We start from the raw sequence: 24,987 nt of genomic DNA, 5'->3' as shown, positions 1-24,987 counted from the left end.
ATTCAGCACACCATGGCAAGGATTAGAACCAGGGTCTCTGAAGTAAATGAACATGGAGCATGCTGACTTTAACCCAGAGGCCAATTACAACTGCCATCTCTTGAAAATAATTGTGAAATTACCACAGAGTTATCATTCAACAGAAATAAGATTTTCTCTTAGGGCTGTAGTCTTTGCATGTTGTATTTCAGCATATATTAGTCACCCATTTGTTTATTACCAGAGATTGGCATGAGTACCACCCTTTTATTTCAGGCAATAATGCTGAAAAATAATAAAAGACACAATCGGACTACAGACATAACAGACAGGCACCAGCTGAACTGCATACATGCATGAGTCAAATTGAACTCAAGACCTATCCTTCAAAACACACTTCTACCTTTTGAACGAGATCAGAATATCCATTATTAAGACTACTAAGCAGTCAATAGTATTAAGTATTTTTCCCTCTTGTAGACCTCAAGCAACTAGTAGGAGACATAATCACATTGGGCTGGGTCTAATTCCATCCAGTTGTGGGCAGTGGTATTACACAGACAGATCCATTAGTGTATTAAACTTCTAACAAGGAGGATGCATTCTTAGAACATAAGAATATAAGAGCAGCCATACTGGGTCAGACCAAAGGTCCAACTAGCCCAGTATCCTGTCTTCCGACAGTGGCCAATGCCAGATGCCCCAGAGGGAATGACCAGAACAGGTAATCATCAAGTGATCCATCCCCATCGCCCATTCCCAGCTTCTGGCAAACAGAGGCTAGGGACACCATCCTTGTCCATTCTGGCTAATAGCCACTGATGGACATATCCTCCATGAACTTATCTAGTTCTTTTCTTGTTACTATATAGGTTATGTTAGCTCTACTATATACATGTCAAGATCCACCACCCTAAATATAATCATTTTTAAAAGGGTCAGACACTGTCAAGTAGTAATTTCAGAGTTTGGCCTTATGCTATACACAGTATGGGACTATTCTTGAGTTTCAAAGTCGCTTTCTTCCCTGTAGTCTCAACCAATTGACAGCAAATAAATTAAGAAACCCTAAAATATAAATCCCCACAATAGCTACATTTAATGGATATTTTGTCCTGCTGCAGCTACTCAGTGGAGCAAACGTTAAATGTATTCCCCAAAATCATGCTGATATTCATGACACTGATGAATATCATAAAAAAGCCAAATTGGCTTGTGCTTAATAAGAAAAGGAATACTGTACTAAAAAAAACCCCTCAATATTTTCCATATCAAAAAAGCAATGCTGATAAGAAATGAAACCACACTGTCAAGCATCTAGAGAAGGTTGTTAGTTCCCTATCCCCCCATTTATAATCAAAACAAAGCTAGAAATAATGCTAGTGACTCTTTAATGACTCCAGAAAAGTGAAATAATCAAAACAAGACCTGACCATAGAATATCAGAGTTGGAAGGGACCTCAGGAGGTCATCTAGTCCAACCCCCTGCTCAAAGCAGGACCAGTCCCCAATTTTTGCCCCAGATCCCTAAATGGCCTCCTCAAGGATTGAACTCACAACCTTGGGTTTAGCAGGCCCATGCTCAAACCACTAAGCTATCCCTCCCCCCCAAACTCTTGACTTGTGGGTCAGGGGGCAGAATAGCTTTACCTGCTATTGTTACTAAAATATTCTCCAGCTACAAGTGTCTCCTAAAGATTTATTTACACCTATGCTAATCATTTAGCACAAGCTTCTTCTTTTTGACAAACCACAAACACTTCAAGTGATTAACCTTCTTCCTCCAAGTCTGTTGATTAAGGTGAAGAAAGCTTCTGCAGGACATCAGCAGTGCCCTGGAAATCATGAAAGATGATCTGAAATATAATGATGAGTGATTCAGGTGAGACATCTGTGTCTGGGACGCCTGCTGAGGCTGGGACCCCACTTCAGTCCTGATGGTGCCTTAACAACCTTGTCCTCAGTCATTCCTCTCTTCTTCGCCGGAGCTTTGCCTTAGTTTCTTCTTGCCGGCTTCTCCAGGCAGCAATAATGGCATCATCATCCATTTCTTCTTCCTTGTGGGTGCTTCGTCTGTACTGTGAGAATTGCCTTGATGCAAACCTCTCTTCCCTTTCTTCCACCTTCTCTTCTCTGTTTCCGTCCTCTTCAGACTTTGAAAAACTCTGAATGAACTTTCTCTTTGCTCCAAATTCTGACATGTTGGAACTAGACTCCTCTTCAGATTTTTCCAAGTGACGGGATCTGACTCGACTCTGCGTTGATGGTCCTGGGGATTCAGAATCATAGGATGGCTCTGGGCTTTCTTCCCTAGAACTTGTCTCTCTGACCTTTGTTCGTGTGAACTTGTACATTTCCTTGTCCTCTTTTGCAGAGGTAGAGGAAAATCTTGATGTGGTTCTCAGTGAATCACCTTTACACTGATAGGAAGAAGAACTATCCACCTCTTCACTTTGGGATCTGGAGAAGCTATACTTGCATGCTTCAGAGTCCACCTCTCTGAGAGTGGATGATCTATTGTATTTCTCTCTAGCCTTTTCAGCATGGTCATGATATGATGTCTTTCCTTCTGCTTTCAGGCCACTCAGCCACTTATTAACATTGGTGTCCACCTCTGAATTCCTGGCACCAGTATTTGCAAACTGACCGGAGAAAGCAGAAGCTGTATCAGTTCTGTCAAGATCTGTTTGGAAGGGGTACCGAATGCCACCTATTGTGTTCTCTGTGTTGTCTTCAACTTTCTCTTCTTCATCTTCTCCCTGGGCCTTCTTCTTCTTAAATAAAGTGCTGCGCTTGTTGTCTCTGACAAGCTTCTCAATTTGATAATCTGACATTTTTTCTCTCATCTCCATTTGCATCTCCTTCTCCTTCCGGCTGAGTTTTTTCAGGTCAATGTCATCTGCAAAGAGGCTGTACAGTGGCTTGCTTGTTTGAGTCCCCCTCATGCTTGAGTTAGACTCTCCTGTCCTCATGCTCATTGAGGCATTGGAAGACAGAATGGACTGGGTGTCAGCACCGTTCATGTCCCTCTGGCGGAGCAGAGAGCTAGCTACAGACAAGCCACTCTGTGCACTGAGAAGGGAGGCCTTGTCATCGTCGAGGCATCTGCCAAAGTCACCTGACTTAATGCTGGAGGCCAATGTGGAGGGCGGGTGGGACAACATCCTTATCTCATTTTGTTTCTGAGCAATGGTTTCACTAACCACACTGGCAATCCAGTTCTGAATGCTGGCCATGGATATTGCATCACCCTGGCCAACTGGGATGTTGGGCAGAGGTATAGCTGGCATTTGGGGTTGCATAGCCCCAGCACTGCTTCTGTTCTGAGGTAAAGATGACCGGTTGCTCTGTATGCTCAGTGAAGAAGCTGAATCCTCAGCACCGCTTATGGAAGGTGCTGAGGACCAAAGAGATGACAGCGGGATGCTCCCACTCATTGCGCTCTCTGTCTCCCAGCTGCACAGGGACTGGCTTTCTTCCAGGGTCTTTTTTGAATGTTCAAGTAACTCCATTCTCCTCTGCTTCCTTTTGGCTGAAGCAGAATCTTCGCACTTGGCAAGCTCCACAATATCATCCTTGTTCTCATTGCCCACCCTCTTCTGGTGTTTTATTTTCCAGGCCTGGTAAGCTGTCAGGTTGACATCGGATAGATCCTTCTCTTCTTCTGCTGCCTCCTCTACTGGCTGGCTGCCATCTTCCATCTTGGGGGACACAGAGGATTCTAAATCCTTCTTGTGAAAGCCAAACTGGATTCTCTTGATCTTCCACCTTTCAAGAGGGGTCAGCTTGTCTTTGTTCTTTTTGCAGAAGTTATGAAAGGAGCTGGTGTCCGAGATAACACTCTCCACATCCACATCTCTTCCCTTTCTTCCTGGTTCTGGTTCTGGTTCTGGACTATCATCACCACTTTTATTCCTGGAACGGTATCTCTGAGCAGCTTCCTTCTCAATCTCCAGCAGCCTCTGGTTCCACATATCCCAGGTGCTTTCCGTAGACACAGAGTCTGTGCGGCCCCTCCTCAGCCTGTTGATGCTGCTGGCTTCCAGTTGTTGCTTCAGGATTCGGATGTCAAGGCTACTCACACTCTCCAAGTCACCCAGTTCACTTGAAGGATACGGCCTTTCTCCCATGTTGGAGACTCCATCCTCCTCCCTGGATAGCCAATAACCTTCCTTTTCATATTTTGCATTTCGACTCTGCCACTCTTGAATCATCTGTTCCACATTCTCTTCAGATTCTTCTTCTCCCTGATCTGGAAGTTTTGGAGGCGTGCTTTCCACATCCTGATTTGGTGGTTCCCTTGTTGGCAGGCCTTGCTTCTGCCTCCATTCCTCATACAGCTGTTCCTCCTCCTCCTCACTGATCAGAGTGGGCTTTTTGGAAACCAAGCTAACTTTTCCCATGGATGAAGAACTCATGACACTTCCCAGAATGCTGTTGGTATCCTCTTCCTCTACTGTGATGGAGTGCACTTTGGCTCCCATGACACTCCCAGAGACCTCCACTCCAGACAGCAGGGAATGGGTCCCTGCTTCGATGACAGAATTCTGGCTGGTTGTGTCATCGTCATCCCCAGCGTCTTCCTGCTCTCGTTCCTCCAGCAGCTTCTCATTGAGCTCCCTGAGCTGTTTCAGGAAGCCGTCATTGGGATAAATGGCACGCTTCTTCCTTATAGTCAGCAGGGCCTCTAAGATGGTCATGTGGTGGAAGATCATCAGGTAAGCAGCCACCAGCACAGCCGAGCGACTGATTCCCATTTCACTGCTTACCAGGATTTTACCTACAGGTATGAAATATAAAAGTATCAGATGCTTTCAATAACCTACAAGGTTTAAACTGCAATGCATCCCATAGGACCTGCTCCAAAATCCATTGATGTCAATGGATTTCTTGATTTCACTGGGGTTTAGATCAGACCAATGTTAAGTATTTTTTTCTTTGTTTTATTTTTTGATTTACCTAATTAAAATTTGAGACAATCAAAATAATACCAAGTAACATGTGTACATGTGCTACGAGCTATGGATGGGCACATTTTAAAATAAGCTAACTACAGAAATTGTATTAATAGTTTGCACTTATATAGTGCATTTAATCAAAGAATCTCAAAGCACTTTACAAACATTAGTGAGTCAAGCCTTACAATACTCTTGACTTGCTGTGTGACCTTGTCTAAGTCACTTATCTGCTCCATGCCTCAGTCTCCCCAGGTATAAAATGGGAATATTAATACTAAGCTCAAGAAAGCCATTGGAAGGACAAATTAATTCATTAGTTAATGTCTGTAAAGCACTTTGAGAGCCTTAGATAAATATTAAATTATTAATTGTATTTTTGCCAGGGCTCAGATCTGCCACATTGGGGTGCACTTAAATCTAGATTGCTATAGGTCAGAATGATGAGCATGCAGAGTTATATTGGGTCTTAGAACTGGAATAGCCAGGTGGCAGACTGATATAGCTGAGCCTGCAATCTGATAAACTGACACAGCTGCTCCACTGCCTTATAATACCACCAAAGACATGTTATAATCAAGGCACTGTATATTCCATGTTCCATAGCATTTGCCACAGAACCAGGGCCGGCTCCAGGCACCAGCGAAGGAAGCCAGTGCCTGGGGCAGCCAATAGAAAGGGGCGGCATGTCCAGGTCTTCGGTGGTGGGCCCTGCAGTCCCTCTCTTCCTCTTTCGCAACACTTCGGCGGCAGCTCAGCCAGGCTTGTTTTTTTTTTCTCCTTCGCCATTTGGGGCAGCAAAAAAGCTGGAGCCAGCCCTGCACAGAACCTACCTGTTGCTGAAAAATTGTGCTTCAGAATGGAAGATTTCTTTCTTTTTAAATGACTTTTCTAACTCTTTACGGTTACCAAAAAAATTAAAAAAATAAAAAGAGAGAACCAAATCAAAAACCCTTCCAAACAGGACATGAGCATAACTGATGCACTGGCATCTGCCTGAATCCACAGATAACCTGGAACGATACGTCTCAGATGTTTGAACTTCTCCCATTTATCCCATGTATATCAATGTGCTATTCACTCTGAAACCCAGCAAAGCAAATCTAAAGTGTCAGCTATTTCACTATTGATATTTTACCAGAAACATTCAACTTCCCCAACTACCTCACACTGCCTCTCACAAATTCCTATGTGCCAGAAGCCCCAGCTGCCTCCTATTAGCTCACCAGCTTTTCCTACTGAGACCTTGTGCAATGTAGTTACGTTGTCAACATAAAAATTAGCACCACATTCAAAATGTAAGGGCAGAATAAAATTAAGTGAATTTAGTATGAAAATAAATAACACAAGGGATACTGAAGACTGACTGTAGTATTCATTTTCATATTTAATTCAGTTAAGATCTCTATTTTTAATTTTAGCTGATATGGCTACAGAATTTCCAGAATGCTATACCAGAGTTCCATAGAAATAACCAGGCCATGGGATATATTGCCATAAAATTTAGGTCCAACAGAGCATGCAGGACTTTGGCTATAACCACTGTGACGGGACAAGGCCAGATGGCTATAGAAAAGTAGTGGGAGATACATATATTAGCTCCAGGCTAAACAAATCTCTGGTACCAGGATAAGTGAAATGGAAGCTGCTCCAGGTCAATTAAGACACCTGGGGCCAATTAAGAACTTTCCAGAAGACAGGGAGAATGCTAGGTTGATTGGGACACCTGAAGCCAATTAGGGGCTGGCTGAAACTAGTTAAAAGCCTCCCAGTTAGTCAGGTGGGTGTGGATGTCAGGAGATGTAGGAAGAAGTTGCGTTGTTGGAGAGGCTGAGTAGTACACACCATATCAGGCACAAGGAAGGAGGCCCTGAGGTAAGGGTGAAGTGGAGCTTGAGGAAGCGAGGGCTGCTGTGTGGGGGAAGTAGCCCAGGGAATTGTACATGTCATGTTTCTAAAAGGTCAGCTACCACAGCTGATACTAATAGGGTCCATGGGCTGGAGCCCAGAGTAGAGGGTGGACCTGGGCTCCCCCCCCGAACCTTTGCCTCCTGATTAATCACTGAGACTGGGAGACAACAGAGACTGTGCAAGGAAGATAACTTCTCCTCACTGGCTTATGATGAAAATGGCTCAGTAGACTGTGACCCTTGTCTCTAGAGAGAAAAGGGTTACGTGGAGGGTCACAGTGAGCCTCTGAGGCTAGAGAAATCCGCCAGGAAATGCGGGACCCATGGAGGCAAGGACAGAGCTTTGTCACAATTGGTGTGAGAAGTGGGATTTCGTTCACAGCGTGGCGGAAGAAAGAGGTTTTAAAAAAAAAAGTGCACTGGGGTTTTGGATTTTTTTTTGGTTTGGTTTGTTTGTTTGCTTTGTACCACAATGGAGGAGGTGGTAAGAGCTCTGGTACAAGCCACGGCAGCCCAGCAGGAGGCCACCTGGGTTCAGGCAATGGCACAACAGGATTCTATGCGGCTACAGCAGGAAACCAATCAATTATTGATGAGCTAGGCGACCCAAGATCGTGCCCTCTTGAGAGAGGTGGTGGATCAGCTGAAGATCCTCATCACCCAGGCCCGGGGGTCCGACGGGACGTGAACCCTGAGGGCCACTGGTTGTCTGCCAAAGATGACATCAGGAGATGATGTAGAGGCATATCTCCTCTCATTCGAAAGGACTGCTCAGCATGAGGCGTGGCCCCAGGAGCAGTGGGCCAGCATTCTCGCCCCTTTTTTGTGTGGAGAGGCCCAGAAGGCCTACTTTGACTTGCCTGCCACAGATGCCACTGACTATACCCATCTGAAGGCAGAGATCCTAGCATGATCAGGGGTAACGGCAGCAGTAAGGGCCCAGAGGTTCTATGAGTGGAAATACCAGGAGAACAAACCCCCGAGGTCCCAGCTATTTGACCTCATACACCTCGTGCAGAAGTGGTTACAGCCCGAGGTGTGCAGGCTGGAGGAGATTTTGGAGATCCTGATCATAGACCATTACATGTGGGGACTGCCGCCAGATCTCCGCAAATGGGTAGGCCAGAACAATCCGTCCACGTATGACGAGATGATCACACTGGTAGAAAGATGGATGACAGCCAGGGAACTGACCCGACTACCCAAGGAAGGCCCCTTTCGAAGCAAGCACCCGACCCCAACCCTGGAAGGTTGGGCAGCCAAACCCCCGGGGAGTCCTAGGTGGAAGAAAGGGGGGGCCAAAAACCAGCGGGGACCCCAGAAGGAAGGGATTGGCCTGAGGGGGGGGAACCCCGGGACTAAACCCTTAGCCCCAGGGATAGGGGAGTGATTAAAAGCAATTATAGATGTTATGTATGTGGGGAGTGGGGACACATAGCAGCACAGTGTCCCAGCACCGAGGAGCCTATGCAATGTAACTTGGCGGATTGGGAGGTCCCATGCTCCCTTATCCACCTCGCGGGGGTTGCATTAGCCCAGCGTAATTACACCAGGCCAGTGAGGATAAATGGAGCAGAGATCACAGAGCTTGTGGACTCTGGGAGTGCTATCACCCTCATATCGGGTAAGCTGGTAAAAAGTAGTCAGCTGTTACAATCTAAACGCGTAGCAGTGATGTGCGTGCATTGGGCCGTGAGCCATTACCCCACCATCCCAGTGGAGACAGAGGTTCAGGGAAACCCCATTGAGGTGACCGTGGGCGTAGTTCCTAAATTCCCATATCCTGTAGTCATTGGGAGGGACTATCCAGGGTTTGATAATTTACTCCCCCCGGAGAGGCTGGAGGGAGGTGGGGACCCTGAGGACAGAGACTTGTCACCGGGGGAATGTCAACCCCCGATGTTCGCTGAGATTTCTCAGGAACTGTTCTCAGCCCCCCGGAAGACAAAAAAAGAGAGGAAGGCTGCGAAGGCCTTGGGAACCCGGATCCTGACCCAGGGCCAGAAGACCTCCCTATTAGGCAGATGGATGCGAGCAGCCAACAGAGAAACTTCCACCACAGAAGGTGAGCCAGAGGCTGCCCCCAGCCATGACAGCGGCGAGCCATTGGAAGAAGCAGAAACCAGCCCCTCGGAGCTTGGGCAGGTGAGTCCTCGGAGAGACACTTTTGGGCGGGACCAGGCGGAGGACCCCAGATATGATAATGCCAGGAAAGAGGTGGCCGAGATCGATGGGATACCCGTGGATGGGAAGGTCCGGGGTCCCGGACCTTACTTTATAGTGAAGAAAGATCTCCTGTACCGCGTGGTGCAAATGCAGGAGCAAGAGATACAACAACTTCTGGTGCCACAAAAACATCAACAAGCCATATTGAGTCTTGCCCACAGTCACCTGTTTGGAGGACACCTAGGGATAGAGAAAACCCAGGCACGGATCCTGAGGAGGTTCTTCTGGCCAGGAGTACATGAAGATGTCCGGTGATACTGCACCTCTTGTCCGGAGTGTCAGTTACATAGCCCTCGCCCATACTTGTGGGCTCCTTTGATACCTCTTCCAATAATAGAGGTTCCTTTCGAATGGATAGCCATGGATCTGGTAGGGCCCCTAGAGAAGACATCTCGGGGCCACCAACATGTGCTTGTTGTACTGGACTATGCAAGCCGGTACCCAGAAGATGTTCCCCTATGCAACACAGCTTCCAAGACAATAGCTAAGGAGCTAGTACAGATCTTTGCCCGGGTTGGGCTACCCAAGGAGACACTGACTGGTCAAGGGACACCTTTCGTGTCCAAGTTGATGAAAGATCTCTGTTCATTGCTCCATGTACAAGCCCTACGGATCTCTGTATACCACCCGCAAACAGATGGCCTTGTGGAAAGATTCAATAGGACCCTCAAGGCCATGATCAGGAAAGTGGTGAGCCGGGATAGGAAAGGTTGGGATACCCTATTGCCTTACCTCATGTTTGCCATCCAGGAGGTTCTGCAAGCCTCCACGGGTTTCTCTCCATCCGAACTACTATATGGGCGCCACCCTCGGGGCATATTGGATATAGCCAGAGAAGCCTGGGAAGAGGAGCCAAATCCCGGAAGGAACATAGTTGAGCATGTACTGCAGATGAGAGATCGGATAGCCCGAGTTACGCCCATTGTACGGGAACACTTGGAGAGAGCACAGGAGACCCAACAAGCCCATTATAACCACCAAGTGAAGCTTCGACGGTTCTAACCAGGGGATCAGGTGATGATACTGGTGCCCACAGCAGAAAGTAAACGGTTGGCCCAGTGGGAGGGACCCTACGAAGTAATCGAAGCCTTGGGATAGGCCATCGGAAATCGGAGCAAATTTACCACAGCAATCTTCTAAAACCTTGGCACGATCGAGAGGCATCCTTAGTCATGCAGGAGACCCTTCCCCAGGAGGATAACTTACACGAGCAAGTGAGGATATCATCCGACTTGACGCCGATCCAAAAGATCGAGGCAGCCAACATGATTAATCGCAACCGAAATGTGTTCTCTACAAAACCAGGGCGGACGACTGAGACCTATCACCATATCCGCACGATCCCCGGAGCCAAGGTAACATTGAGACCCTACCGAATCCCAGCAGCCAAAAGAGAAGAAATCAAGGCTGAAGTAAAGAAAATGTTAGAATTAGGGGTTATTGAAGAATCTTACAGTCAGTGGTCCAGTCCAATTGTTTTAGTGCCTAAACCTGATGGTACCATAAGATTCTGTAATGACTTTCACCGACTGAATGAAATATCCCACTTTGATGCATACCCCATACCATGCATCGACGAACTGGTTGACCGACTGGTAGTGCCCGATTCTTGACTACACTGGATCTGACGAAAGGGTACTGGCAGATTCCTCTGACCAAAGAAGCTAAAGAAAAGACAGCATTCTCCACCCCGGATGGGCTATTCCAGTACACCGTCCTCCCTTTTGGGCTACATGGGGCCCCAGCCACATTCCAGCGCCTCATGGATAAGCTGCTGCGTCCCCATACTAGTTATGCAGCTGCATACCTAGATGATGTCATCATCCATACACCAGACTGGGGAACCCACTTGGAGAAAGTTGAGGCAGTACTGCGCACCTTAAGGCAGGCTGGCCTCACTGCAAATCCCGCTAAATGCGCCATAGGGCTAGCAGAGGCTAGGTACCTGGGATATATTGTGGGAAGGGGCATAGTGAAGCCCCAAATGAATAAGCTAGAGGCAATTCAAAACTGGCCCCAGCCGACCAGAAAGAAGCAGATCCATGCATTCCTAGGCATGGTAGGCTACTACCAACATTTTATTCCCCATTTCGCCACTAGGGCAAGTCCGCTAACGGACCTGGTGAAGGCCCGAGGTCCAGACATGGTAAAGTGGACCGACGCAGCAGAGGGGGCACTTACAGACCTTCAGACAGCCCTCTGTAATGATCCCATACTCATAGCCCCGGACTTTAACAGGGAATTTATTTTACAAACAGACGCTTCCGAGGTGGGGTTGGGGGCAGTTCTGTCACAAATGGTGGGAGAGGAGGAATACCCGATCCTCTAACTAAGCAGAAAGCTTCTCCCAAGAGAACAGAAATACGCAGTAGTCGAGAGAGAATGCCTTGCTTTCAAATGGGCTATGGAGACACTGCGTTATTACCTCTTAGGCTGGCGATTTACTCTTGTGATGGACCATGCACTCCTCCAGTAGATGCAGCGGAATAAGGAAAAGAATGCAAGGGTCACCAGGTAGTTCTTATCCCTCCAACCATTCCAGTTCCGCATACAGCACAGGGCTGGATGCCACCATGGCAACACTGATGGTCTGTCACGAGCATACTGCCTGGCATCCCAAGTTGCCCAACTCTATGGTGTTGAGCAGAGGGGGGGAGATATGTGACGGGGCAAGGCCAGATGGCTATAGAAAAGTAGTGGGAGATAGATATATTAGCTCCAGGCTAAACAAATCCCTGGTACCAGGATAAGTGAAATGGAAGCTGCTCCAGGTCAATTAAGACACCTGAAGCCAATTAAGAACTTTCCAGAAGGCAGGGAGAATGCTAGGTTGATTGGGACACCTGAAGCCAATCAGGGGCTGGCTGAAACTAGTTAAAAGCCTCCCAGTTAGTCAGGTGGGTGTGGGAGGAAGTTGCGCTGTTGGAGAGGCTGAATAGTACACACCATATCAGGCACAAGGAAGGAGGCCCTGAGGTAAGGGTGAAGTGGAGCTTGAGGAAGTGAGGGCTGCTGTGTGGGGGAAGTAGCCCAGGGAATTGTACATGTCATGTTTCTAAAAGGTCAGCTACCATAGCTGATATTAATAGGGTCCCTGGGCTGGGGCCCGGAGTAGAGGATGGGCCCGGGCTTCCCCCCGCATCTTTGCCCCCTGATTAATCACTGAGACTGGGAGACAACAGAGACTGTGCAAGGAAGGATAACTTCTCCTCACCTCCCTCACTGGCTTATGATGAAAATGGCTCAGTAGACTGTGACCCTTGTATCTAGAGAGAGAAGGGTTACGTGGAGGGTCACAAGTGAGCCTCTGAGGCTAGCAAAATCTGCCAGGAAACGCGGGACCCAAGGAGGCAAGGACAGAGCTTTGTCACACCACCTAGAAACACATTACCCGTTTTGTCTTTCAGTAGCACAGTGACCCCTACTGTTCTGTAGTAGATAATCTAGCAAAGGTGAGGAATCAGTGTACAGGACATAGCAGCAGATAGTCTTGACCAATAGCTGGATATTATTGCAACAGTAGCACTTGATAGGCTCGAAAAAGCATATTCATGAGCGTCAGGGCTCAGGCAGGAGACCAGCAGATTCAGTTGCAGGGCTTGCAGCAGGGGATCTCTGGGGTGCAGAACTACATCAGCTATGTCTCTTCCTATCCCTGATCCACCCCTTCCATCTCCAGTCCATTCTTGACATACCCCCACCTTGGAATGCCCACTGTGTATAGGCCTTCTGTGGGGGCAGTGCAGAACTAGGCCTGCGGTATTCACCAGGAACTCTTTAATCTGCCGTACACAATGGAGCCAAAGGGAAAATAGAAATCTGGTCCAAAATGTTCTCTTTGATGCCTCCTGCATCACTGGATTTCAAGTGTCCAGGAACTAGCCCAATCTCCTTATCTTACCTCTGTATGTCAGCAGTGCTTCATCAAGGAACTCAGCAGCCTGGTGAAAGTGTTTGGAAATGTCCATCTCTGGGAAATCATCCACCTCAATGCCCAAGTATTGGATATTCAAACCATTGTAGAAATCTGGCCCTGTGTACACGCCGGTTCCATGAGCTGCATTCAGGATATGAGAGATCCCAAGCCTCTTCAGACGGCCTTTGTTCACTGCAACACTCCTCCAAAGAAGAGAAAGCAATATTAGAAGTTGGCTCCTGTTCTGAGGCTGGAGAGAGCCAGTCCATTGTCCAGGAGGCCAGCAGAGGTGGTGTTAGAAGGGGAAATGCCAGTAAGAGGGTAACCATAGCTTGATTAAAATGGAAAAACAACAGAACAGAATTAACACAATGGGGAATGGAGAGTGGCAAGCCAAGCTGAATATAACTCTTTGCCAGCCCAGTGAATGCTGTGGAAGGATATTTATAAAGGTCCTGTGCAATCTGAGGGGTTAGACAAGGAACAGGTTTTTGGCTCAGGAATGTGTACCAAAGCCCTGAACAATCTAAGGGCAAGAAAAAGTGCATGATATTGAAAGACAAGATCTTTAACATGTATGATTTGTGCACTCAGATTGACCTAGAAGCAGCAGCTTAGATAGATTCCCATGCCAGGACTTTCCCTTCATCCTTAAACTCAGGGACAGACTGGAAAAAACATTATGTGAGGATAATCTCCCAATCTCCTGCCACAGCTTAATGTCCACGCACTCAGGACTCCACCACCCAATCATGACTCCAAAATGAGATTACACTCTCAGTAGACTGTGCAAATGCTCATCTTATGATAGTGCCTCTCCTTTCTTGGAAGCTTTGATTAGTAATATAATAATTAACGATATTCACATGTAAGTTGCCATAGTTAGTCTTCAAAGCTGACTCCCATTGAGATACATGAGAGAGTTCACATCTCTTAGATCTATTGTTTCAGGCTCTCTGCAGACTCAGGCACACAGCAGGGGATTACTTAGACTCTTTTCACATTTTGAAGCTTCCTTTGCAATCATAAGAGCCAGAGACTCTTAAATAAAACCTGAGATTCTGGAGCACAAATCAGTGGCTGCCAGGGAGAAGTACTTAGTCACCAACTTGGTGCAAACCTACCCAACCTGATCTCTGCTTAAAGGAATATTCTATCTGTTAGGCTGTCTCTGCTTCATAGACACCGATATGGACACCCAAGTTTATCCTTTCCACTCAACAATCTGACTGCTCTGTCTCTCAAATGGCTGATGCAGACTTCAGAACTGTGAGTAGCAACACAGGCTGTCAAGGTCTGTGAATGGTGAAAGTGAGATGGGAGCAGGAGATAGGGCCAACTCAGCATCTTAGAGTAGGGTTTCTATCCCATTTAGGTGAACAGAAGACAAGCTGAAATGCAGACATGTCCAGCCTAAGAGACTGAGGTGTCTGTAGACACAGTAACCTCCCTCCCTCTACTCTAAGATTAGCCAGAGAAGTAGCACTCTCTCAATGGTCTTCTAGCAGTTTATATTCAGTACTTACTTGAGAGATGCTCAAAGAGAAGCAACGTGCTGCAGGACACATTACTGGTGATTCGTTAGATAGCACTCTTCCCTCTCAGTGCTGAACCAATGCCCCAGCACAGTGCTAAGGAGCACTAGGCTGCTGAAGGTGCTATCTTTTGGAAGAGCCATAAAACAGACACCCTGGCCACTTGTCTTCAATACATTGCCTGGCATTCCCCCCCTCTTTTTTAAAGGAATAGGCGTTCCTGTGTCTGGCCCAAATTCCAACTGCAGTAATTTCATTTTGCTTACAGTTTCCTAGGTGCTTTTAATTGGATATGGTATTCTTCCCTTCCTTTCCTAAACTGTTCTGAAGTGTCAGTATGCATGGTGAAAAAGCTGTGGTTTTTCACAGAAGCGGTTGCTTTTCAGTGCAGTGTAATCTTAGTACACAAAGACTGTAAAATGTCTTTGGATCTCTGGGGACGAAAGGCATTACATGTAATATATATTATGCTGAGGTGACTTTAATGACTCCATCAAACCCTTCACTAGAAATTTTGTGCGATCTCAAGGACAAAAGTTCCTACTCACTTTTCTGCTATAAAGACGTTGGGCCAGACTTCATCCACAGGATCCCAGGGGGACTCCAGCCTGTCCTTCATGAGTGCCCTCTGCAAGTCCATCACACACGGTGTGTTGAACAAGCTGGTGTCATCAATCTTTTCTTTAACTCGGTTGTACAGGTCCTCCACCAGCAGCTGCTCTGCGGACTCCAACATCCCTGGACAAACTGAATCCACTTTGACCTCCTTTGTCTTCAGCTCTGGAATGAGCTGACTGTCACTCAACGCATGTGAAGAATTCACTATTCTTTCTCCCTGGAACAATCCTGGGGGCTTCTTAACTTTGTTCAACAGTTTCCACCCACCCAGTCTGAAATGTGTGCATGTGTGTGCTCAGGCAGTAGCCTCAAGACAGTTAATAGGGGACTGAGCACAGTAACCTTTCCTTTCATCCCTTGTTGATCTAGATAGGCTAAGGTTACAAGTGAAAAGGAGTCTGGGGCAGTCTCATTCTAATCCCAAGCATATGGGGAAGGGAGCTTGCCCAGTGGTTAGAGCCAGGAGCAGCAGAAGCTCCCTAACAGTGGGGGTGGAGACCAGTGCCCAAACCAGGGCCTCACCCCTGCTTCTCCTCCAGGCCCCGCTCCTGCACTGCCCCTTCTCCCCGAGACCCTGCCCCCTGCTCACTCCTCTCTGCCTCTTCTCCACCATTGCTTGCCCTTACGGCCAGTAAAAAGTGGGAGGGCATAGTCCTCCCACTTTTAAAAGTGCGGGGACCATGGCCCCCTACCCCTCCACCATTGTTCCAGTGCTCCTGGTTAGAGCAGGCAGCTATGAATCAGGACTCCTTCACTGTGTTCTATGACTCTGCCATTGACTCACTGTGTGACTTTATGGCAAGTCTCCAAACATGTCTGTGTAATGGTATGTAAAATGAAGATAACCCCCCTACCTCATGCCGGGGGTGGGGAGGGGGTTATGAGGCTTCATGAAAGTTTGTTTGGCACTTTAAAATCCCCAGATGAAAGAGGCTAACCAAGTGCAACCAAAGTCTTTCTTACTTACCCTGCCCCTTTGATCCGCTTACCTTCATTGATTATCTGTTTAGCAGCTACTGCAGACGACAGGTGGATAGGCTCCATGAAGATGCTTTCTGTGTCTGTGTCTGATATCACTGAATACCTGCCAGTCAATTACATTGGTATTAGACAAACACTTCCTCATCTGCTCTGCACCTCTGGTATTGCTTCCCATCTCAACCATTTCAGAGGGGAGCAGCAGGGAGGGCAGACAGAGGACCTTATGAGGGATGGAGGGAAAGATACTCCCCCCTGGAGAGTGTGACAAGTGTCCTCTGCACACTGCCTTTGGAAGAGATCTCTGGCATCCAAAGGATGTCTGCAAGAGGTGGTGGAGGGTCCTGTGGGAGAGGATTTGGAGGTCGGAATGACGGGCTATGTGGCAGCAAGTGGGTGAGAGTGAGGCCTGCAATGAGGATCTGTAGTCAGTGGAAGGAGACTCCAGAAGAACAGACCTGGAGAGGGAGTTCCTGCAAAGGAGGACTGCAGGTAGTGGGTGGAGTGGGATTGTTATATGGGTTATTCATGTGAAGGAGAATTCAAGGGTACATCCACACAGCTAGTTTTCTTGCTTGAAAACCACTTCTTGTTTATCATTAGTTATAGTAGAAGGAGGCGCTAGGGATTGGCTGTATAGACTAAAGATGACCCCACTATCATAGCTTCTGAGCCCAGGCTCCAACCTGAATGTTTACACAGCTATTTTAGCGTAGTGGCACAAGCCCCATGAGCCAGAGTCTATAGACTTGGGCTCCGAGACTCACTGCTGCAGGCTCTTGCTCTATAGATGTATTACTTCTGGGGGATTTTTCACCATTGTGTATATGCATAATTCATGTGCCACGCATATTTTTATTTTTTTCAGCAGCGAATAGCTTCTGCCAGAAAGTTGCTGGAGTTCTGCCTTTTGCCCACCAGAGAACACTGTGGCGCTAAAACAGAGCAGCCGCTCCTGGCCAGCCCCAGCTATGACAGGGAAGAGAAAGAGCCTGCAGTGTCTTCTTCACAGTGCCTGTTGGGCCAGGTCAGGAGACAGATAGCATGGGGCACATGGGGTTGCTGGGGGGTCACAAACAGGGGCAGGGGCTGAATGGGAGTGAAAGCACAGGGCCACAGGGGGAGTAGGATGCAGGGCCACATGGGGGAAGGAGGGTGGTTGAATGGGGGCACAGAGACACATGGGGACAGGAGGGAAGGGGTGCAGGGACACATGGGGAGGGGGCTGGCTGAGGGGGGACAGGGAGAATGGGTGTCTGAGTGGGGGTGGAGGGACACGTGTACAGGGGGTGAAAGGACACAGGGGGACAGGGGCAGATGTGCCTGACTGAATGGGAGAAGCTAGGGGTCAGTTAGGGTCTGCATGGGGGAAGTTCCCTAACAATCCTTCTCTGACGCCCAAAAAACCTGTTCCATACTTTTTCCATCCATACCCAACAATCTTCCAAGTTCACACCCATGCTCCTTCCCAGCAATAATTTCCCTCTCCCTTAGCTCCTCCATTACCCCTAGCTCTCTGCACTGCTTTTGAGGGTTTCGGAAAATATGGTTCTGTATTGTAGTTTAAATGAATTGTTACTCAAGAGTTCTCTATTGATATGCCTAGTAAGGAATCTATTTGTCAAAAAACATTTCCTGAATCTTTTTTGTTGTCTATATTGTTAGATATATTTGCTGACAGGTATTTTGAAATAAATTACCAAAATAATTAAAATTGGTGTGATTATACTGTGTTATTTTGACAAATAAAATATGCAGAATTTTACAGAATTTTAAAATATTGTGAGCAGATTTTTTAATTTTTTTGTACAGAATTCTCCCAGGAGTAATGTATCCTGAGTGGCTAGGACATCCACTGCTAGATCGATGGAGCTATCTGGGGGTAGAAAGAGAGTTATAAACATCCATTTTATCCCATATAAGTTCTTGTACCTCCCTCATCACTAATATCTGCGTGCCATTCCAGACCTGTCTACTCCAAATCTGCTGCTCTGCTTTTACATGAAGGGTGGCTTCTGACTAGAGTTTGGTGAACAATTCAGAACAAATTATGCTGCAGTTTTGGCCCTTTTTCTGTTAACAAATTGTCTGCAAACACTATTTGACTTTTACAGATGTGTTTGTTCTTCCAGATTATTTGATTTAAGTGATCATGTGGCAGCCTGTGGATCTCTTGCAAACTACTCACCATAGTGATTGCATCATAATTTGACATTAACTGTGTGTTTGGTCAATCAAGTCACATGGTATTGTTTCTGTTCTCTGGCTGGAGAATTACCAACCCCACCAACAGCTTTCATGATGGCTGCTTGTACATTCAGAACCAGATTTTCAAAGCTAATTAGACACCTAGTGGGATTTTCAGAAGCACCTAGGTATCTAACACCCATTGAAATCAATGTGTTTTAGGCAACTAGTTGCTTTTGGAAATCTCACGAGGCACCTAAATACCTTTAAAAATCTGCCCTCAATTGAATATACATTTATATGAGTATATGTGACCCATTCTCTGCCTCTGAACATTTTTGCAAACAAAAATGTGCTCCTTTGATTGCCAATGGAAAATGAATTAAAGGGTTCGTTAATATAATCTTAGTGGTGCTGTGAACTATGTGAAATAAGTTTGGGGTCTCGATTCCCTTCCCAGGGGAGAGGTAGCCACATAAAAAAGCCTCCATTGAAACTGCTGCTAACTGGGCTTCTTGTTGATAGTCTCAACAGAGGTGTCAAGGACAGAACAGGTCATATATACTGAGCTTCCCTCTCATCCTTGGAGGAGGTCCCTCTGGGTTACTTCCACAGGGGCTAGTATAGAGGAAGCTTATTCTACTGCTGCCGGTGCTGTAGTTGTTCAATGGATAAACAGAGGGCATCAATCTCCAGAGCTGTCAATCCTACACCTTTCACCAGGAATAGATTTATATACAAAGAATATATTAAAGAAATACATGCTGAGTTCACTGTGAGCAAGTAAAGGATAAAACCCCAGAGAAGCTTGTCCCATGTGCCCCACTCTGGTCCTCAGGGCCCAGCATGGCATTCGGGTTAGACAGCTGACTGTGGAGACACAAACACTCTCTCTCTCTCTCTCTCTAACTTGAATTTGTGGCTGTTTCCTCTTCCTCCATGAGAAGGCCTGGACGTCTCAGGCTTTTGCACACACCAGCCTGGCTGCCAGCTGCATGGATTAAATTGGTTCCCATAACAACTGGCCATGGGAGGGTAGGTGGACAGCATCATTCCAAACCCAGGAGCAGCTGGGGAGACTGGGGCAGGCAGGAAGGACTGTGCAGTGTGATGGGTTGGTGCAGAAAGAGTTGGAGAGTTCAGACCGCAGCTGATACAATTAGATGGAGGTGGGAGGTGGTGGAGGGCAGGGACCACAACTGCACCAAATTTTTACAGTGGGAAAGTGTATTACCATTCCTCTCCCCTCTGTCAAGACTGTCTGAACAGATTTTGCACATGCTTGGTCCCCAAATTCTCCTCCAGGTTGACACTGAGCATGTGGCGTCTCAGCCCAAACCAGTATTTGTGGACAGAATCTTGATGAGCAACTACGGACAGGGAATTTAGCTCCTGTTTGCTACGTAGAGCAGTGGGGAACAAAAGTGGGTGGGAAACCCCACAACATCTGCAGAAGAGGGATTTGCAGGAGGCTCCACAAATCTAAGTGTGATTCTGGGAGTAGGGAGGGAGAAGAGCAGGGTAGTAGCCACTGCATGTAGCATGCTCCCCACTGCTTTCCTCAGCTTTTGCTGAGGAAATAAATCCATGTGCGTGGTGGAATGTCCAGGCCTGCAGTCTGTTTGAAAGGGAGGAATGGGGCATGGCTGTTGGAGCCACAGACAATAGTATCATCTCCAAAGGGAGCTGTGCTGCTAGGGAGAGGGGCACCAGAAACCCATGCTGAGGGGATGGCTCTACATTATAGACCAGACTCTGAACAGATTTCCCAGTGGATAGCCAAGAAGATTAAATTCCCGTCACCTCTTGGAATGGTTCCTTACAATTAGGGCTGGGGAGTTTGTAGGGGAGGGATCATTTGGTATTACTAACCATATCCCCTTCTCCCTCTGTGCTGACCCAAACTCCTCCTGCTGCTGCTGGACAAGTTGAGTCTTTAACGTTCCAAGTTAACCTGCATGGTGCCTGGGGCACAAGTTGAATCCCCTGGTTTGTCCTGGGCTGGGGTTAGCCTGGACAAAAAAAAGTGGTGGTACTGTGAAGCTCCACTCACTGCCAAAACACCACCCACTGCTGAAACATCTTGTAATGGGGTTGGCACCCGCCTCTTGTGAGCGCCCCCCTGGTAGGGTGCATGTGCTTGCAGTCTCTCAGTTTATGGGGCTGTAACAGAGTGTTACCTGCCTCTCGCGACTGCCCCCTTGATCAAGTGCATGCCTGCAATCACTCAGTTTGTGGAACACAGTAGCACAAGCACCCTCTCCTTGGATAATGGTTTCTTAGGCAGGTCTTCAATGACTCAGCCCTCTGGACAAGTCACACACGCTGTCTGTAGGTGGAAGAGAACAAACCCCTTCTGGGGTATACAGTCTTTACCTTCTCCCGGGCCTGGTATGTGGACATACCCTCAGGGCTTCCTCCCTGGAGACACTGTCTTCTTGCAGCCCTCCCTGGGCTCAGACCTTTCTCAGTCCCAGCAGCCAGCCAGGAACTCCTTCTCAGCTCTGCTGGTCCCTGCCTGCTCTGAGTTGTCTGTGGTCCTGCTGCTCTTTCATCCAGCCATGAACTCTGTCCTCTCTCTGCCAGCTCCAGGCAGCAACTGACTGACAAACTCTATCTCTGCTGCTCCTTTTTATATAGCCCTCCTGGCACCTGATTGGCCACTCCTGCAGCCCCTTTGATTGTCTTCCTTCCCTACAGCCAACTCTAGGCCACTTCTCCTCTCTGGGATGGGGTATGGCAGGGCCCTGAGGCCTCCAACAGGGAGCTGCTGGGCCTAGTCCACCCCGTCACACATCTCAACAAAACCAAACCATAAAGTGACTGCACTGGAGTCCCTCACAGGGGTGTGCTGGTACCTCAAGTGCTGGGATGAGCACACCTTTTGTGTGAGTACTGCTTCTAGTGCTGGCTTCAAGGGGGAGTTGTGATGGTCCTGAGCTACTGCCAGTAGGCCGCAGGAGTTTCTGTGCTGCTGCCACCACTTGAACAGCTCCTTGGACATCCTCCTCCTAAGAACCCCCGTCCCGTTCCTCCAACTACTGCCCTTCCCCTGACTGGCCAGTCTCTCTCTCTTGCCCCCCCCCCCACCATGTGGTCTCGGTGCCATTAGATGGGACAGAACACCACAACCAGGAGGTGTGAGGGTTACAGGTGCACCAGCGGTTTACAAGCCCTGATCCTGGGAGGGCAGCTTGTAGCCGTTTGAATGGAAGTGTCTCTGCAACTTTAACTGTGGTATTTGGTACTGATGGCAGAAAAGGTAATAGGTGAGGGAGGTGGTTCTGTTCAGTCTGAATGGCTGATCAGGTGAGGAGGAGGAGTAGAAAGACGTGGTGATTAGGCGATATTCCTACATGATTATATTGCACGTGAGCCCAGAAAATTACATGGGCCATTTTTTTTAATGAATACAGTAAATGAAGTAAACATTCTAGCTGTTGTTGGTAGCATACCTCATGATTAAGGCTGTTAATGGAACCTCCGTAGTCCCCATTTGCATATAACCACAATCCCCAAAATATCTCCTTTTTGACAGAATCTTTCTATTGCTCCCTACTTCCTGCCCCAAGTGCAATTTTAAAGTTTCTGGGAAATCCTGTCAGGCATTTTGCATTAGGAAGCAGGCACTTTAAAAAAAAAAAAATCTCATCACACTTATTTTGACTAAAAGACACCACAAAACTGGCAGAAGCCCAACTTTTGCTGCCCTGTAAGTGGCATCCTCCTGCCTTGTTCCCAGCCTTTCTGTGAGAGATAGGCCTGAACCAAAACCCAAAATCCAAATAGCCTCAATCTCTGGGGGGTTAAAATCCACACGTGGGGTTTGCCAATCCAAAAAATGGGATGAATCAAAAGCCTGGGTCCCAACATACCTGGATTTTGAAAGCCAATCTGAATTTTGCAAATTAACAGGAGGAGGGAGAGTATAAGGAGTGGGAAAGCCATACTGCTTCCTCCTAATGCGTGTGTGTGTGTGTGTGTGTGTGTGTGATCTAAGATGAATGAATGGGATAAATAACTCATGAGCTCCATCCCCACAGCATCTCCCCCCGCCACGGGCTATGCTGGTATTCTAAATCCTTCCCTCTTAGAGGAAAGGGAAGCCTGAGGCTATGTTCTTGATCTGAGTAGGATGGGTACGTGTGGGGTAGGGGAGGAAGGGGAAGCAATTTGTTACATGCAGTCAGGAAGCCGTGGCAGCCCCTGTGGCAAATACACTCACTGGCTGGGGGAGGGGCTGCGGAGGTAGCGGGCCTGCACTGCCTTCACGTCTGGCCTATCCTCTTCGTCTGGTACCACTTGCTCGCTGTCCGAGTCCTTGCTGCTTGCCATGGCCAGCTCCGAGGATCTGCTGGAGGTGCGGAGATGGCAGGGAGAGGGAAATAAGAATACAACAAGCATAAGCGCTGCATTTGGGAAAACCCCTTTAGGCGAGGCATTGGCTCCTACCTGTCCAAATTTTCCCAGGTTCATCCTTTTGTGAGGTAGCTCTCCCAGGAAATCTGTAAGAGTGCTCTGCACCCACTTCCAGCTGTGCAGTTTTTTGGGCTCAGGATCATCCTGGATGTCCTGCTTTTTTGTACCTCAGAGGTGGCAACCCTAGGCTGGGCAGGCCGGAGGCAGGGCATTCCCCATGCCCTGCACTGTGGTGGTAACACAATGATTTTGAATTGCAGACCATTATTACAGAAGTGACATGAACACCTTCCTGGCTGGCAGGGGCTGGGAACTGCGCAGAGAAGGAGCAAAGAGGTATGGGAGCCAGGAAGGAGGAAGGGCCTTGGGTGGCTGGGCAGAAACTCTATCTCCTTCCACACAGCTCAGCCCTGTTAATAGACACTAGAACAGAGGTACCTGAACTGTGGGGTGTGCCCCCACAGGGGGGTGCGGAGGAATGTTCGGGGGTGGGGCACGGCTGGGGCCTGCTCCATGCCCCACAGAGGGGCAGGGAGGGAGCACCATCCAGCTCCTCTCCTGGCCCCGGCCCTGGCTGCCGGCCCCATGCCCAGTGCTCTGGCTGCTGGCCTTGGCCCCCCGCTGAGGCTCTGCTCCCACCCCCAGCTGTGGCCCCAGGCTTAGCCTCCTTATCCCTCACCACATGTTCCTTCCCCCCTAACCCCCCACCCCGAGCCATGGCCCTGGCTCTGGGGGGGTGGGGGGTGAGGTAAAAAGTTTGAAGGCTACTGCACTAGAAGGAGCCTCATCCAGCTAACTATGGGGGGCTGGACATGGAGACTGAAGAAAATTAGGGTGGGGAATATGAGGCCTACCCTCCTCATAACCAAACACTGCAAAGGATCAAGGCCAAACCCTTGATTCTGACCAACTTTAAACCCCAGGACTCATCCTCAGGAGGCCTTTGCCGTGAACCCACGACACCAACCTCTGCCAGCGTGCAGTGGAGTGTGTGTGTCGGGGGGGGGGGGGGTGATATTATTTGGTTGGGAACCTGGAGAAGCAGCAGCCAGTTCCTCAAGCCTCACAGAGTGACTTCTGGCTCTCGCTCAGGGAGTGTCTGTCCTATCCCAGCCTCAAGGGCTCAGATATCCCTTGGCAGCTGGTCTCAGATATCAGTGAGCCATGTCCCATAAACAAGGGCTGATGTTGCTGCCGCTCATGGAGTCGGTGAGATGGGAAGCAAAGACGGGAGGAAATGGCACTTACCGTCCGTGTCTGGAGCTCTCCTAACAGCAGAATGGTCACTCCCTGTCTTAGGCTTAGCAAGGGAGCCCAGCGGATGGGGCAGGAAAGTTGGCAGGGGACACAGCTAGAGCAAGAGATCAGCCACCCTGCCTCTCTCTCTGCGACTTCTTCTCTAAGGGGCAGGACAACTGTCAGCACCAAACCTTTAGCAGCTTTCTAAATATAGGGTCTGCCCCACACTGGCTGCTGGGTCACATGGGAAAGGAATTCAGTGCCTCATAGACAGCAGTTCGTCAAACTTTTAACTCTCCCCATGCTGGGGCCTGAAACTCCTGATATTTTCTTGCTTGGATTTTCCTCTCACAGAAGAGGCCCAGAGAACAGCCAAAACTCCACCGGCAGGGAGCCCCCAGACAACTGGGACTCCACCAGGGGCAGTCTGAAATGCTGGTGCACTCCCTAATGCCTTGCTGCAGTGCAGTGTATGATCAGCTGTTCATGCTGACTGGGAACTCTGTGGTATCAGCATGGCCCCCTCTCCATTAGGGCTCAGATGGGGGTAAATGGCAGCTTCCCTTCTCCTTTTGCTTAACAAGAAAACCTCCATATCCAATCCCTTCATGAGTTCTCACAACATATTTTTGGTGGCCTCAGAGCGTGGCCACCAACTCTTGCTGGTGGTCGCTCTGAGAATTTTTCCTAAAATACTTAATTAACTTTAGGAAAAACAAATAAATATGCACATATATAAGTCTGGATCATTGTAATTTATGTATGTAGCGTGTTTTTGCAGACTCAATAATAAAAATAATGTACAGCTGTCTCTATTCCTTACTGGACCTAAGCAGAATAGAAACAAAAATAAGGTGCTTTGCGTGTTTTGATTTTTTTTTTTTTTGGATTGTTAGTTATTAGGTCTGCTCCTGTGAAAAATGTTATTTGTATATTTGTTAATATCATTTTTCACAGCAGACTTACTCAGCCCTGGCATGCTGGGGGACAAATTAAGCCCTGGATGAGGAGGTGGGTAAGGAGGC

At 48.0% G+C, this 24,987-nt stretch overlaps 1 protein-coding gene across 2 annotated transcripts; it reads right to left on the bottom strand.

Annotated features, from left to right (window-relative positions):
- Nucleotides 1-208: 208 nt before the first annotated feature.
- STYXL2 (serine/threonine/tyrosine interacting like 2) lies at nt 209-24,140 on the bottom strand. Of its 2 annotated transcripts, none has more exons than XM_048869581.2 (6): nt 23,972-24,140; nt 22,530-22,658; nt 16,129-16,223; nt 15,070-15,301; nt 12,972-13,189; nt 209-4,759 (listed from the first exon to the last, which is right to left on the bottom strand). In XM_048869581.2, exons 2-6 carry the CDS (start codon nt 22,637-22,639, stop codon nt 1,944-1,946), a joined length of 3,471 nt encoding a protein of 1,156 aa, XP_048725538.1. In that variant the 5' UTR covers nt 22,640-22,658; nt 23,972-24,140; the 3' UTR covers nt 209-1,943. The 2 variants fall into 2 exon arrangements, with proteins under 2 accessions (XP_048725538.1, XP_074974110.1); XM_075118009.1 differs by having other exon boundaries at nt 22,530-22,655.
- Nucleotides 24,141-24,987: the final 847 nt, after the last annotated feature.

The sequence above is a fragment of the Caretta caretta genome, chromosome 1 (genome assembly GCF_965140235.1).
Source record: "Caretta caretta isolate rCarCar2 chromosome 1, rCarCar1.hap1, whole genome shotgun sequence".
NCBI lineage: Eukaryota > Metazoa > Chordata > Testudines > Cheloniidae > Caretta > Caretta caretta.
This window is presented reverse-complemented; position numbering and strand designations above follow the sequence as displayed.

Excerpts from the sequence above, each read along its gene's own strand:
- STYXL2 (XM_048869581.2), bottom strand. The coding sequence starts at position 22,639 with ATGGCAAGCAGCAAGGACTCGGACAGCGAGCAAGTGGTACCAGACGAA. Across the intron at positions 16,224-22,529 it reads CGCAGCCCCTCCCCCAGCCA|GTATTCAGTGATATCAGACA; the intron begins GTGAGTGTATTT and ends ATTGACTGGCAG. Across the intron at positions 13,190-15,069 it reads AACGTCTTTATAGCAGAAAA|GAGTGTTGCAGTGAACAAAG; the intron begins GTGAGTAGGAAC and ends TCTTCTTTGGAG.